This window comes from Pagrus pagrus (assembly GCF_965226575.1).
Source record: "Pagrus pagrus genome assembly, chromosome: 6".
In the NCBI taxonomy this organism is placed as follows: domain Eukaryota; kingdom Metazoa; phylum Chordata; class Actinopteri; order Spariformes; family Sparidae; genus Pagrus; species Pagrus pagrus.
The window spans coordinates 11,659,008-11,672,894 of NC_140190.1; the positions used below are offsets into that span (position 1 = coordinate 11,659,008).

At 40.1% G+C, this 13,887-nt stretch overlaps 2 protein-coding genes across 2 annotated transcripts; both read left to right on the top strand.

Annotated features, from left to right (window-relative positions):
* The first annotated feature begins 6,907 nt into the window (after nucleotides 1-6,907).
* On the top strand, nucleotides 6,908-8,436 carry LOC311258730 (cathepsin G-like). Its single transcript, XM_084355285.1, has 5 exons — nucleotides 6,908-7,008; nucleotides 7,100-7,250; nucleotides 7,411-7,540; nucleotides 7,861-8,124; nucleotides 8,210-8,436. Exons 1-5 carry the CDS (start codon nucleotides 6,948-6,950, stop codon nucleotides 8,366-8,368), a joined length of 765 nt encoding a protein of 254 aa, XP_084211411.1. The 5' UTR covers nucleotides 6,908-6,947; the 3' UTR covers nucleotides 8,369-8,436.
* Nucleotides 8,437-12,325: 3,889 nt separating this feature from the next.
* Nucleotides 12,326-13,887, top strand: LOC311258734 (kallikrein-14-like). The gene is made up of 5 exons (XM_084355289.1): nucleotides 12,326-12,424; nucleotides 12,516-12,663; nucleotides 12,818-12,947; nucleotides 13,264-13,524; nucleotides 13,610-13,887. The coding sequence occupies exons 1-5, from the start codon at nucleotides 12,364-12,366 to the stop codon at nucleotides 13,766-13,768; spliced, it is 759 nt and encodes a 252-aa protein (XP_084211415.1). The 5' UTR covers nucleotides 12,326-12,363; the 3' UTR covers nucleotides 13,769-13,887.

A 13,887-nucleotide genomic window follows, 5' to 3' on the forward strand; every position in this document is an offset into this window, starting at 1 on the left:
GTTAAAGGCCACTCTTACATGTGCAGTGTTATCACACAGCACAATGCCATAGATTGGTATGATGACTGCAGGAATGTCCACCAGAGCTGCGTAAGCCGCCTTCTGAGGATTTTTCATTACATCTAACTTGCTTCTCAATTACACACCACATTTACAGTACCAGTCCAGGAACGCCACATCCGGTTTCTTCACCTGCAAGATCGTCTGAGATCAGCCACCCAGACAGCTCATGCAACAGTTAGTAACCAAAGACGTTGTGCACTGTCATAAACCATCTTTATCTTGGCAAAGGAGCTCAACAAGATGGATTTTAGCAAATTTCTGCTAAAAATTTGAAAGAGATAATTTTTGCTGTGCATAGCAGGAGAGAAAACAAAAGTGATGCATTTATATTCTGTTGAGTGCATTTATACCAGGTGGCACTTTAACATCTGTGTGTCTATGCCTCTGGCCCACAATATCCCAGTCCATAAGATTAAGTTTCAGAACACTTCACGGAAGACATGTTGGAATTTGCCATCTGATGTCTGTATGCACATGCATAGTTACCCTGAATCCAAAATGGAAGGCAGAAATGAATGATGAATAACATTAAGGGAGGAAATGGGAGAATGGATTTATGTGAAGCATATCAAAGTTCCTTCCCTGGACCAAAGAGGTTCTCAGACAAAGTTAAATCTAAGAAATCCTACTAAAGGTTTGGCATCAGTATACTTTCGTTATATCTCCACATTGCATTGTGGAGATATAAAATGGTATTTAGGTTCATAAAACAAATGCTATCGTTTTTTTCCCCAGTGTTCTGCTGAGCTCAACAAAAACTCATCAACTCTGTCCATTTACAAGTGGCGCCAAGTACATTTATCAACATATAATATTATATATATTTTAATTTTAGAATGAAACTTTCAATCCGAGACAGCTGAGAAACTCAGTTGTGTGTAAGAGCAGATTTCGTCAGAGTCTGCAGAACATGTCACTAGAAAACCACATTGTTTCTTAAGAATTCTTTTAAACACAAACCTGTTGTAACACGCTGAAAAGAGGAAAGTGAATTACACAAGATTTATTATATTTTTTTATGGTCATATCCCGCCTGGACTACTGCAACCTTAGTTTTATCGACGGTGATATGTTGTGGTTTCTTTCTTGTGACAAATATACTTATTGTAAGTCGCTTTGGACAAAAGCGCCTGCTAAATGCCCTAAATGTAAATGTAAATTTCTACAAAGTTGCATATCTGGTTTTCACTTGATAGATTCAATTCAATTAAAACACACTTAATGTGAGAAGAAGGTCCAAAAAGGCCCAGAATGAACACGTTAAGGAGATGCAAATAAAAAAAGAAAAGGGAGAAAAGATTTATACAATGATCTTTCACAGCCTACATGTGCTTCACCCTGCAGCACCACCAGATCTTCAAGCAGTCATTTTATTAAGAGTCACTGTAACACCAGTGTGTGAAAGAAAGAACCTGATGCATATGAGATGATAGAAAATGGTAACACTTTATTTGAATGGGTGTGTATAAGACACTGTCATAAACATGAAGGAGTCTGAATGTTTTATGACAAACAGGGGGTAGCATATCACCAGAGTAAGCACTAACTGTGGCTAACTGTGGCTGCTGTTCGCTAGTTAGCTCACTTAGCCATGCAGCTAGCAGTCCGGACTTGGAGCTTAGACAACCGGGGGAGTGTTGTTGTTTACACCCCGAGCACAGGAGCTTTGGATCAGGGTCGGAGCTAGCTGGTTAGCATGCCAACTTCTGTATGTCTTTGCAGCACAATAAATAGATGTCATGATGTCAGAACTGTTATTCACATGTTGATAATTGTAATTTTTTTTTTATGTTTTCAACTAATATTCTTACACATTGCACCTTTTGAGTATTGTTGTGTAAGTTGTTTCACATTTAATGCAAAGTTTAAATTGTTACCTTGATTGGTTTTTCAGCACGATTACACAAAAACAACAGAACAGATTTCCATGAGACTTTGATGGAGGATGAGTGTCGTCCCAGAGTAGACACTATTAACTTTTGGTGCTGATCCAGATTAAGAGACGGATCCAGGACTTTTTTCTCACCTTCTTCTCAAAATCGAAGGCAGAGTGTTATTTGTTTCCCCATAATTGCATGTTTCCTGTAAAACCGTTCATGTAGGGACGGGCTTCTTGAGAATATTGCTTGGCGTTTATAGTAGCCAATTATATCAGCCAAAACAAAAGTGGCCGTGAGTGCTAAATTGAAAATAGGCCCCCGCCCTGCAGCTAGGTGTAGCCGTCTCTGCCCAACCATGAACTCCCAGTGAACACAGCCAACTAAAGGTATAATTTGTAGAATACAGCCAGAATTCAAAACTCCAAGAACATCAGGGGCAGCATATCACCAGAGTAACCAACAACTGCTCTTTGGTAACTGTCCTTGGCTATAGTTAGCCACCATTAGTGAATTAGCTCATGGCTCAGTTAGCTCTAGAGCCAAAGGTCCTAGAGTTTGTCTGAACCTGGGCCTTAGATTACAGGGGGAGTCATCACGGGTGACAAGGCCCAGTTTGGATTTGGCAGCCTGACATGAGAGTGAACACACAGAACTGAAATCGAACACAGCCTCCAAGACCGACCGAGGTCAGTTTGACAACAGTCAGTCAGTCAGTCTGACCAAGACTAGGACTTTGGGACAACAAAACAAAACACATACATTTTTTAACCGATACAACAGCAGTTTTTCATCAAATTATATGATTCTGGTCAATTAAAAACATTAATAGACTCAGTAATCATCCTCTGTTAGGGCACTTGGGATTAATCTAGCTCATTATTTTGATGACTGGGTGGGAGGCAGTATTACTCAAAGCCAACACAGGAAACTGGTTCCTGTAGTTCATCTAGTTTGTCACATAATTCAGAAGTTATGGGCTTTTTCACTAAAACCCAACACAGCCACTGGGTCAAAGTGACAAAGTCTGACTTCCACACTAAGGAATCTGCACACAATTTCTTAACTTATTAAATAAATTTAACAGAAATCACTTAATCAAGAAGCTGAAAGTGTCCTTAATACAGAAAAGTAAAACAAGTGAGTGGTGGAGGAAATGTATAGTAAGAAGCAAAGTAATATGAGGAAGAATTAATTAATGTGTTATACATTAATTGTTATACGTGTCATGTACTGATCGTATAGTATGTGCTTCAGCCAATGACCGATAAAGGAGATAGTGCAAAGATAACACAAGTTCCAAACCTTTGCATTTTCCATTGCACACAGGACGTGGTTAGAAGTCAAGATAAAATAGATGATGACCACAAATGCAAACAAAGCAAAGCTCTGTATAAAAGGGTTGTCTTTGCTCCCCCAAGAGGACCAGTCAGTTGACTTGCTGCCATCATGCATGAAAGTTTCTGCTCTTTCATGCTCTGACACATCTTGGACGAAATGGTAAGCTAACTAACACGCTAGCTAATTTTCATTAATTCCATTTAATGAGATATTGAGCTAATTTTGATTTTAACTTATCTTTGCAGCAGTAGGAGCTAAAATCATGAATGGGGTAGAAGTCCTGGAGAACTCGATGCAGTATATGGCCTCGTTGGAGTACAACAATGGTCACCCTTTCTGTGGCGGATCCCTCATCAGCGACAACTTTGTCCTCACTGCTGCGCACTGTGCTAGCAGGTTGTTGGCTAGCTGAGACAGGAGGCTCTTCTTGAGGTCAGTAATTACTGTTACATTGTGAGCCACTAATGGCAACTCCAAGAGCCTTGGTCATAAAAAACGTGTCCTTTCCATAAGGGTGTAAACAAATAGCCTGTATTCTACGTCCAAAGACCCTGTGATGGCAGAGTTCAGTCTTTTGAAAATGGAACAGACCTCCTTAAACTGCTCCAATAGAGACATAGTCTCTGTCAGGTCCAAATTATGGTCAGTTTGTACTGTAACATGCAGCAAAGATAGTGAGGACACAAACACAAGACACTCAAGAGGCAGGCAGGGTAAAGAACAAAACGCTGAGGTAAGTACAAAAACTAAAAAACGTACAAACCAAAGAAGCACAGGGAACACAGGCAGGAACACAGGAGACAACATGGGGAAACAGAGCAGAGGAGAGAAGGAGAGAAAGGACAGAATTACAAAATAAAACAGGAAATAATTCAACCAAAAACTCAAACCACGACTAACTAAAAGATCCTACGAGAAGTTTGACTTCAGCATACTTTCTTTGCTTTGTGGAGATATAAAATGGGATTTAAATGAATAAAACAGGTGGATTTCTTCTTTTTCCAATGTTCACTTGAGCTTAACACAAACTCAACAGTGTTACTGAAAGGCTGTTCTTTCTTGCTGAGTGTTATGTTGTCAATGTACTTCATATTCTGTCCCTCCAAATGTGGCAATAAGTACATTCGTCAATGTTTAATACATTTTTTAAAATGATACTTTCAATCCCACACAGCTGAGAAACTGCAGAACGTTTCAGTAGAAAACCACAGTGTTTCTTAAGAATTCTTTTGAACTCAAACCTGATGTAACACGCTGAAAAGAGGAAAGTGAAAAAACACTTTGCAAGATTTATTAAACCACAACTGAGTAAGAATTTTCTCTCTGTCAATCATTAATGACTTTAATGTATTTGTTTTTCAGGCAATGTGGACGTCAAAGGGATACTATGCAGGATTTTTCCGTTGCACAATTCAAAGTTGAAAGATAGCTGATTGTTGAGCCTCGTTCCCAGGTTGTCAAATGGCGAGCCATCCAAGAAAAATAGCATCTTTCTCAGACTTTGGTCAAGATACTCTGCAGAGCTTTTCCATTGGCTAAGTGGTCTAATGGAAGATGTCTAACAAACTAAACAATTAGATTTTTTTTAAAAGCACATGTCATGCAGGAGGAGGATAAACACCATGGCAACCCAAACATCGCTCTTAATAATAACCTATAACTCATCTATAAAGCATTAATGAATGACTTGTTTGAACTTTGGATAAAGGGTTCCTTATTAGAAAGTTGAAGCACGTTACCCAGGTCAAACTGCTCATTTGGCTTGCTGATACTGATAGAGATCAAGCTGCAAAAAGTAGGCTGCAAGACAGTTAATGGCCGCGTTTCCCAGATTCGTTAAGAAGCTCTTAAGTGCTAAGATCTTCTTAGGAGCGCTCTTAAGAACGCGGTGAAAGAAGGATGTGTTTCCCAGAGTCGCTCTGAGCTTAAGAAGATCTTTCACTAAGAAGGAAATGTAAGATCGAGCTGACCCACTCTTAACAGCCTTCTTAGCGACCAAATGCTCAGTGATCAAGCCGCGTCAGGGAAATTTATATCCTCCACTTTTCAAAATAATAAAACAATGCTCAATGTTGAAATGCGCTCATAGCTGCGGACCACTGGCGCAAGAAAAAAACAACTTTTTATTGAATTACACGTTTAAGTTTTCCACACACATCTGGATATATGAGTTTATAGTAGCTACTAAAAAAAACAACAACCCTGTGGCATTTCACAGATATCAAGGAAACAGATGTAATTAAACTCAACTGAACCTCATCCAGAGAGGCTTCACCTGCTACTCTGCGTTGCCAAAGTCCGCGTGTGTGAGAAACCATGGCTGCAATACAGCACATTTTCGCTGCAAACCAACAGCGTCGCCGTGCGCGAAGCCAGAAGGTTTACATAAATGCATACGTGCACGTACACTGGACGTTCTGTCAGACCGGGCTGTCCAGGCAAATTAGCGGCTGCTCCGTGCGGAGATCCAACGGCTGATCACTCTGGTGTCTCCACACATCCAGAGAGCAACCTGCTGCAATTTTGCCCTCAGCCCGGGGGTGCAGCTCCTGGCTGCGCCGCGTTTTTACACAGTGGGGAGCTTCCTGGAGGTGGTCGGGGACGGCACCAGCCTCAGCAAGGAATCGGTGTCACGCAGTGTGGCAGCTGTCCGCCAGGTCCACCAAGGGTTTCACGCAATGGCTGGGACCCCCCGGGTGATTGGTGTGGTGGATGGCACCCTCATTCCAATACACAATCCCTCCCTGGTGGATCCATGCTGGATCGGTAGAAAGCACTACGCGGCCATCAACACACCCACACACACACCTGCACACACCTGCACACACACACACACACACACACACACACACGATACATGCGTAGCCTAATTGCACCTGTGTGGGGGGACCACGGGGCGCTGTGTGTGACTTATGCGCTGATAAATAGGTGGGTGATCGATTTGCCTGGCATCGATTGATTCAGTTTCAGCAACACCGTGGTGGACAGCGCCCTCTAAGAGCTTCTTAAGAAGCTTCTTTGGCTTGATCTTAAGGTTCTCCTCAGAAGGCAGTTAAGAACGCATCTGGGAAATACCCGTATCTTAGCGCTGCTTCTTAGCCGAACCCTTCTTAAGAGCCTTCTTAAGTCCTTAAGAACGATCGAATCTGGGAAACACGGCCAATGTCTTTACTGACTCTGACATGTGCCAAACAACTGCATAGCCTCACTGACAAAGAAGCAATGTAAGGTATAGATTAGCCTGAGGTACAAAGTGTTGGCGATGGAGACAAAGGCCAAGGTCTCAAAGTCAGTCTGGATAAAAGAAGGAAAAATAAAAACAAAGTCAAAGCTAGATGCCATCCTGCACCCAACACAGAAAAAACAAAGAGGACTTCTCAGTGAACAACAGCTCTAGATGCTCACTGTATTTAGTGCTGTCTACAAAATGGATACAATCTGAATAGTTATCACATGAACAAAAGAAGGAAGAAAGCATAAAAGTAAGTGTCACACTGACTATGATGACACCTAATAATTACATGATCATAATGTTTCGCAAACTTGCAAAATGGCATTGCCCAAATAATGTGGCCAGAAGTCAATATAAAGCAGACCTAACACTGTTGTATGAAAGGGTCGACTCGACTGACAACCCCAAAACAACAAGTCGAGGCTCCTGCCGCCATGATGCGTGCTCTGCAGAAGTTTCTGCTCTTTCATGCTCTGACATGTCTCGGACTGAATGGTAAGCTGCTCAATCTGACTGCTTTTCTCCAGCCTGCCAATGTGATGTTAACTCATTTTAACGTCTCTTCATTTTCTTCTCTTGTTTTCAGCACTTGGGAGTGAAATCATAGACGGGCAAATTGCTCCATGGAACCGGATGCTGTATATGGCCTCGTTGCAGAGCTACAATGGTCATAGTTTCTGTGGCGGCTCCCTCATCAGCGACAACTTTGTCCTCACTGCTGCGCACTGTGATTCTGAGTGAGTTAAGTTTCATTTTACAGAAATTGTTCATTTTTAATTCAAAGTCACATAAACTCACTGTTTTCAAAAGAAATGTATAATCTGTTGCTTTGTTTTGTTGTTGGCAAAACAACCTGGGAAAATCTACTGATGACGTCTCAATTATGACTTTTTGCAGCGGACTGGTGAAGGTTGTTTTGGGCACCCACAATCTCAGAAACACTGGAACAGTGAGAAGCGTTGTGCAGAAATGCAAACACCCTCATTATCAGCATCACACAACAGGAAGTGACATCATGCTCCTCAAAGTAAGCATATATTATTTCAACCCATTTATCCCAGATGACATCTTGTGTGTTTACAGTCAAATTAGATGCTTTTAAGATTTGCTTGTTTTTTTTCCTGTGAGGGTAAATGTCAAAAGTGACAAAGAAACAAGATCAAATTCAAATGTCCTTGAAATTCTGGCCAAGACACAGCACTATCAAAGCTGTTATATTGTAGAGTTAACTTTCATTTAAAAGACTCATCAGCTCCAACTTCTAGTGATTGTTTAACTGAAGCCTGATGAAGAGTAAAACCATGTTCAGACACTGTTCATTTCTACATTCTGGTTTTGTGTCTCCAGCTGTCTCAGAGTGTTCCAGAGGGTCGCACAATACGACGCATTCGACTTCCCCCTCCTAACATGTACCTACGACCCAATCAAATGTGCCACGTACCTGGATGGGGTAGGACCGAAGCTGGTAGAGGTGCTACTGACCTGAGAGTGGTGGATGTGTCTGTCTTCGACCAGAATGTCTGCAGACGGCAATTGTCTCAGGTGATTCGTCGTCCTCCTGACAATGTCATCTGTGCACGTGGATATCGAACACGCAAAGGAGTCTGCTTCGTAAGTTTCTGTCCGGTTTTGGAAAGTTTATGAACACATTACATATTTTTTTGTATCAAAATATCCAGATATTTCCATTTTACAGGGTGATTCTGGTGGTCCTCTGGTGTGCAACGGGATGGCTACTGGTATTGCATCTTTCATAGTCTCGGATTGTTTGGACAAACGCTTTCCCAATGTCTACACGGAAGTGTCCAAGTTCCGTCCCTGGATCGACCAGATTCTCAGGCAAAATGGTTGTTAAATGCATCAACCTTACACAAAGCTTTGCTTCAGCATACCTTCATTGTATTTAGGAGGTGTAGTTGTGTCTAAGTCGCTCTGTCAGTGTTTGCTCCTTAACGCAAAGCAAAATAAAAAAATGTTTCAAATATTGTTTTCTCTTTTCTTCTGAAGACACAAATGAATTTTTAGTTGTTTTTCCAGTAACATATCCACAAACTGTCTTTGGGTGAATTAGATGTAGGATGCAGTAGAGCTACTGTAACTGGCTTGTGTTGGAAAATATTCATTCATAAGACTTTAGTCAGAGAAGCAGGTCAGTAGTAGGTCACACTCATTAACACTTTATTGCAGAAAGGCACATTATTAAAGAAGCAGTGTGTTGAAATGATTCAAAAACAGTGAACGTGTGAATTAACAGAAAAGGAAACAGAGCTTTATAAAGATTTTAACAATGTCATCATTATTATTGAATTCACTGTATAGCTCGGTGTCTCCTTAGCATAAAGTTATGTGACCTCAGCTAACCAGAGTGAAGCTGCTGTTACAATGTTGAACAGCTATGAGCTCCATGATACAGAGCGGGTATGAAGACAATTTAAATAAAGAATAAAAACAACAAAAATCACATCTGTATCGGTGCATTGACTCTAATTCAATGATTAATGACAGTAAATTAATCCTACTGTACAGTAAATCACCTACATTAGGACAAGACAAAAGAGCATCATGTTCATTCAGGCAAAAGAAAAAGTTCCCAATGATGTCATAGATGTTGTTAAAAATAACATATGTGTATTTATTTAATTTTTTGAAGAGGGCCCTTTAGTTACTGTGTGTACATCTCTGGTCTACAGTATCCTGTGGTTCAGTTAGTCTGACAATTCAGAGCGATGTTTGAAGTTTCTGTGTCAAGTAGATCCACACCAAAGAGACATGTTGTTGCATGTATGTTAAATTCATCCAAATAAAGTTCACCTAATATTAAATGTTTAGTCAACTTAGTAGTCAAAAGCAGGGAGAGATACATTAAAGGTCAAGAAAAACAAAATACAGACATTAAAAGTCAACGCTGACAAAGACAACAGAATGAAGAGGATAATCAACATGATTTTGTTAGTTCATTTATAGATGCATGTGACATAAACAATAACAAGTACAATACAAATCTACAAAAAAAATTAATTAATAACAATCAAATGCCAATCACTCATGTGGAACCCCTAAAAACTATGTGGAATAAAAAATATTCATACACAGAGAAACAGGGCTGCTAAAAGGATCAGAACAAAACAAAAACAGTAAATACAAAAGTGTCATGAATACAAAATGCAAAGCAAACATAAAAACTGAATGACAAGAAAGGAAGAAGACAGAAAGTGGAGTCATGTCACATGTCAAAGTTCCTTGCCTGGATCAGAGAGGTCTCAAACAAAGTTAACTCTGTTACGTGCAGCAAAATAGTGAAGATCCAAACACAAGACACAACAAAGTTACATTGTGAGCCTCTAATGGAAAGTCCAACAGCCTTGGTCATAACAAAAGTGTACTTTCCATAAGGGTGTAAACAAATAGCCTGTATTCTACGTCCAAAGACCCTGTGATGGCAGAGTTCAGTCCTTTAAAAAAACGAACAGACCTCCCTAAACTGCTCCACTAGAGACATAGTTTCTGTCAGGTCCATATTATGGTCAGTTCGTACTGTAACATGCAGCAAAGATAGTGGGGACACAAACACAAGACACTCAAGAGGCAGGCAGGGTAAAGATCAAAACGCTGAGGTCAAGTACAAAAACGAAATAACGTACAAACCAAAGAAGCACAGGGAACAGGCAGGAACACAGGAGACGACATGGGGAAACAGGACCGAGGAGAGAAGGAGACAAAGGACAGAATTACAAAATAAAACAGGAAATAATTCAACCAAAAACTCAAACCACGACTAACTAAAAGATCCTACGAGGAGTTTGGCTTCAGCATACTTTCTTTGCTTTGTGGAGATATAAAATGGGATTTAAATGAATAAAACAAGTGGATTTCTTCTTTTTCCAATGTTCACTTGAGCTCGACACAAACTCAACAGTGTTGCTGAAAGGCTGTTCTTTCTTGCTGAGTGTTATGTTGTCAATGTACTTCATATTCTGTCCTTCCAAAAGTGGCGATGAGTACATTCATCAATGTTTAATACATTTTTTAAAATACTTTCAATCCCACACAGCTGAGAAACTGCAGAACGTTTCAGTAGAAAACCACATTGTTTCTTAAGAATTCTTTTGAACTCAAACCTGATGTAACACGCTGAAAAGAGGAAAGTGAAAAAACACTTTGCAAGATTTATTAAACCACAACTGAGTAAGAATTTTCTCTCTGCCAATCATTAAAATGAATATTGAATATATTTGCTTTTCAGGCAATGTGGACTTTAAAGGGATACTATGCAGGATTTATCTGTTGCTGTTAGTAAAAACACAATTCAAAGGTGAAAGATAGCTGATTGTTGAGCCTCATTCCCAGGTCATCAAATAGCGATGCTTTGGGTTGGCGAGCCATCCAAGAAAAATAGCATCTTTCTCACTATCTTTTTTCAGAATTGTCGATGCCCAGAAACATCAAGAACACAGAAAATACTAAGAAAATATGAAAATACAGACTTTGGTCAAGATACTCTCCAGAGCTTTTCAATAGGCTAAGTGATCTAATGGAAGATGTCTAACAAACTAAATAATGCAGGAGGAGGATAAACACCATGGCAACCCAAACATCACTCTTAATAATAACGTATAACTCATCTATAAACCATTAATGAATAAGGCGATAAGTACATTCATCAATGTTTAATACATTTTTTAAAATACTTTCAATCCCACACAGCTGAGAAACTGCAGAACGTTTCAGTAGAAAACCACATTGTTTCTTAAGAATTCTTTTGAACTCAAACCTGATGTAACACGCTGAAAAGAGGAAAGTGAAAAAACACTTTGCAAGATTATTAAACCACAACTGAGTAAGAATTTTCTCTCTGCCAATCATTAAGATGAATATTGAATATATTTGCTTTTCAGGCAATGTGGACTTTAAAGGGATACTATGCAGGATTTATCTGTTGCTGTTAGTGAAAACACAATTCAAAGGTGAAAGGTAACTGATTGTTGAGCCTCATTCCCAGGTTGTCACGTACCGATGCTTTGGGTTGGCAAGATATATAAAAAAATAACATCTTTCTCAGTATCTTTTTTCAGAATTGTCGATGCCCAGAAACATCAAGAACACAGAAAAATACTAAGAAAATAAGAAAATACAGACTTTGGTCATGATACTCTGCAGAGCTTTTCCATTGGCTAAGTGGTCTAATGGAAGATGTCTGACGAACTAAATAATGCAGGGGGTGGATGAACACCGTGGCAACACAGACATTGGTCTTAATAATAACAACGTATAACTCATCTATAAAGCATTAATGAATGATTTGTTTGAACTTTTAATAAAGGGTTCCTTATTAGAAAGTTGAAGCACGTTACCCAGGTCAAACTGCTCATTTGGCTGGATGATACTGATAGAGATGAAGCTGCAAAAAGTAAGCAAAAAATAGCAAGGCTGCAAGACAGTTAATGTCTTTACTGACTTCGACACGTGCCAAACAACTGCTTAGCCTCACTGACACAGAAACAATGTAAGGTATAGTTTAGCCTGAGGTACAAAGTGCGGAGACAAATGGAGACAAAGGCCAAGGTCTACAACAGCTCTACATGCTCACTGTATTTAGTGCTGTCTATACAAAATGGATACAATATGAATAGTTATCACATGAACAAAAGAAGGAAGAATGTATAAAAGTAAGTGTCACACTGACTATGATGACACCTAATAATTACATGATCATAATGTTTCACAAACTTGCAAAATGGCATTGCCCAAAGGATGTGGCCAGAAGTCAATATAAGGCAGACCAAACACTGTTGTATGAAAGGGCTGACTTGATTGACAACCCCAAAGCAACAGGTTGAGGCTCCTGCCGCCATGATGCGTGCTCTGCAGAAGTTTCTGCTCTTTCATGCTCTGACATGTCTTGGACCGAATGGTAAGCTGCTCAATCTGACTGCTTTTCTCCAGCCTGCCAACGTGATGTTGACTCATTTTAATGTCTCTTCATTTTCTTCTCGTGTTTTCAGCACTTGGGAGTGAAATCATAAACGGGCAAAATGCTCCACGGAACCAGATGCTGTACATGGCCTCAGTGCAGACCAGAGGTGGACATCACTGTGGAGGCTCCCTCATCAGCAGCAACTTTGTCCTCACTGCTGCGCACTGTGATTCTGAGTGAGTTAAGTTTCATTTTACAGAAATTATTGAAGTTATAAGTTAGATAAACTCACTGTTTTCAAAAACGCATATAATCTGTTGCTTTGTTTTGTTGTTGGCAAAACAACCTGAGAAAATCTAGTAACGAACTCTCAATTCTAACTTTTTGCAGTGAACTGGTGAAGGTTGTTTTGGGCACCCACAATCTCAGAAGCACTGGGACAGTGAGGAACATTGTGCAGAGATGCATACACCCTCATTATCGGCATCACACAACAGGAAGTGACATCATGCTCCTCAAAGTAAGCATATATTATTTCAGCCCATTTGTCCCAGATGACGTGTTGTGTGTTTCCAGTCAAATTAGATGCATTTAAGCTTTGCTCGTTTTTTTCCTGTGAGGGTAAATGTCAAAAGTGACAAAAAAACAATGCCAAATTCAAATGTCCCTGAAATATAGGGACATTACATTGTTATATAATGTTATATTGTAGAGTTAACTTTCATTTAAAAGATTCATCAGCTCCAACTTCTAGCGATTTTTAAACTGAAGCCTGATGAAGAGTAAAACCATGTTCAGACACTGTTCATTTCTGCATTCTGGTTTTGTGTCTCCAGCTGTCTCAGAGTGTTCCAGTGGGTCGAACAATACGACGCATTCGACTTCCCTCTCCTAACATGAACCTACAACCCAACCAAAAGTGCCGTGTAACTGGATGGGGAATGACTGAAGCTGGTAGAACTACTGACCTGAAAGTAGTGGGTGTGTCTGTCGTCAACAAGAACGTCTGCAGACGGCAATGGTCTCAAATGATTCGTCGTCTTCCTGCCAATGTCATCTGTGCAGGTGGATATCAAACAGACAAAGGAGCCTGCTATGTAAGTTTCCTGTCTGTTTTTGGAAAGTTTTAAAAAACCTTACATATTTTTTGGATCAGAATATAAAGACGTTTCCATTTTACAGGGTGATTCTGGTGGTCCTCTGGTGTGCAACGGGATGGCTGCTGGTGTTGTGTCTTTTGGAGCTCCAGGTTGTAGGAACCCAGGCTTTCCCAATGTCTACACGGACGTGTCCAAGTTCCGTCCCTGGATCGACCAGATTCTCAGGCAAAATGGTTGTTAAATGCAACAACCTTACACAAAGCTTTGCTTCAGCATACCTTCATTGTATTTAGGAGGTGTAGTTGTGTCTAAGTCGCTCTGTCAGTGTTTGCTCCTTAACGCAAAGCAAAATAAAAAATG

Coding starts and splice junctions, on each gene's coding strand:
- LOC311258730 (XM_084355285.1), top strand. CDS start 6,948: ATGATGCGTGCTCTGCAGAAGTTTCTGCTCTTTCATGCTCTGACATGT. Junction 7,541..7,860: donor GTGACATCATGCTCCTCAAA/GTAAGCATATAT, acceptor TTGTGTCTCCAG/CTGTCTCAGAGTGTTCCAGA. Junction 8,125..8,209: donor CACGCAAAGGAGTCTGCTTC/GTAAGTTTCTGT, acceptor TCCATTTTACAG/GGTGATTCTGGTGGTCCTCT.
- LOC311258734 (XM_084355289.1), top strand. CDS start 12,364: ATGATGCGTGCTCTGCAGAAGTTTCTGCTCTTTCATGCTCTGACATGT. Junction 12,664..12,817: donor GCTGCGCACTGTGATTCTGA/GTGAGTTAAGTT, acceptor AACTTTTTGCAG/TGAACTGGTGAAGGTTGTTT. Junction 13,525..13,609: donor CAGACAAAGGAGCCTGCTAT/GTAAGTTTCCTG, acceptor TCCATTTTACAG/GGTGATTCTGGTGGTCCTCT.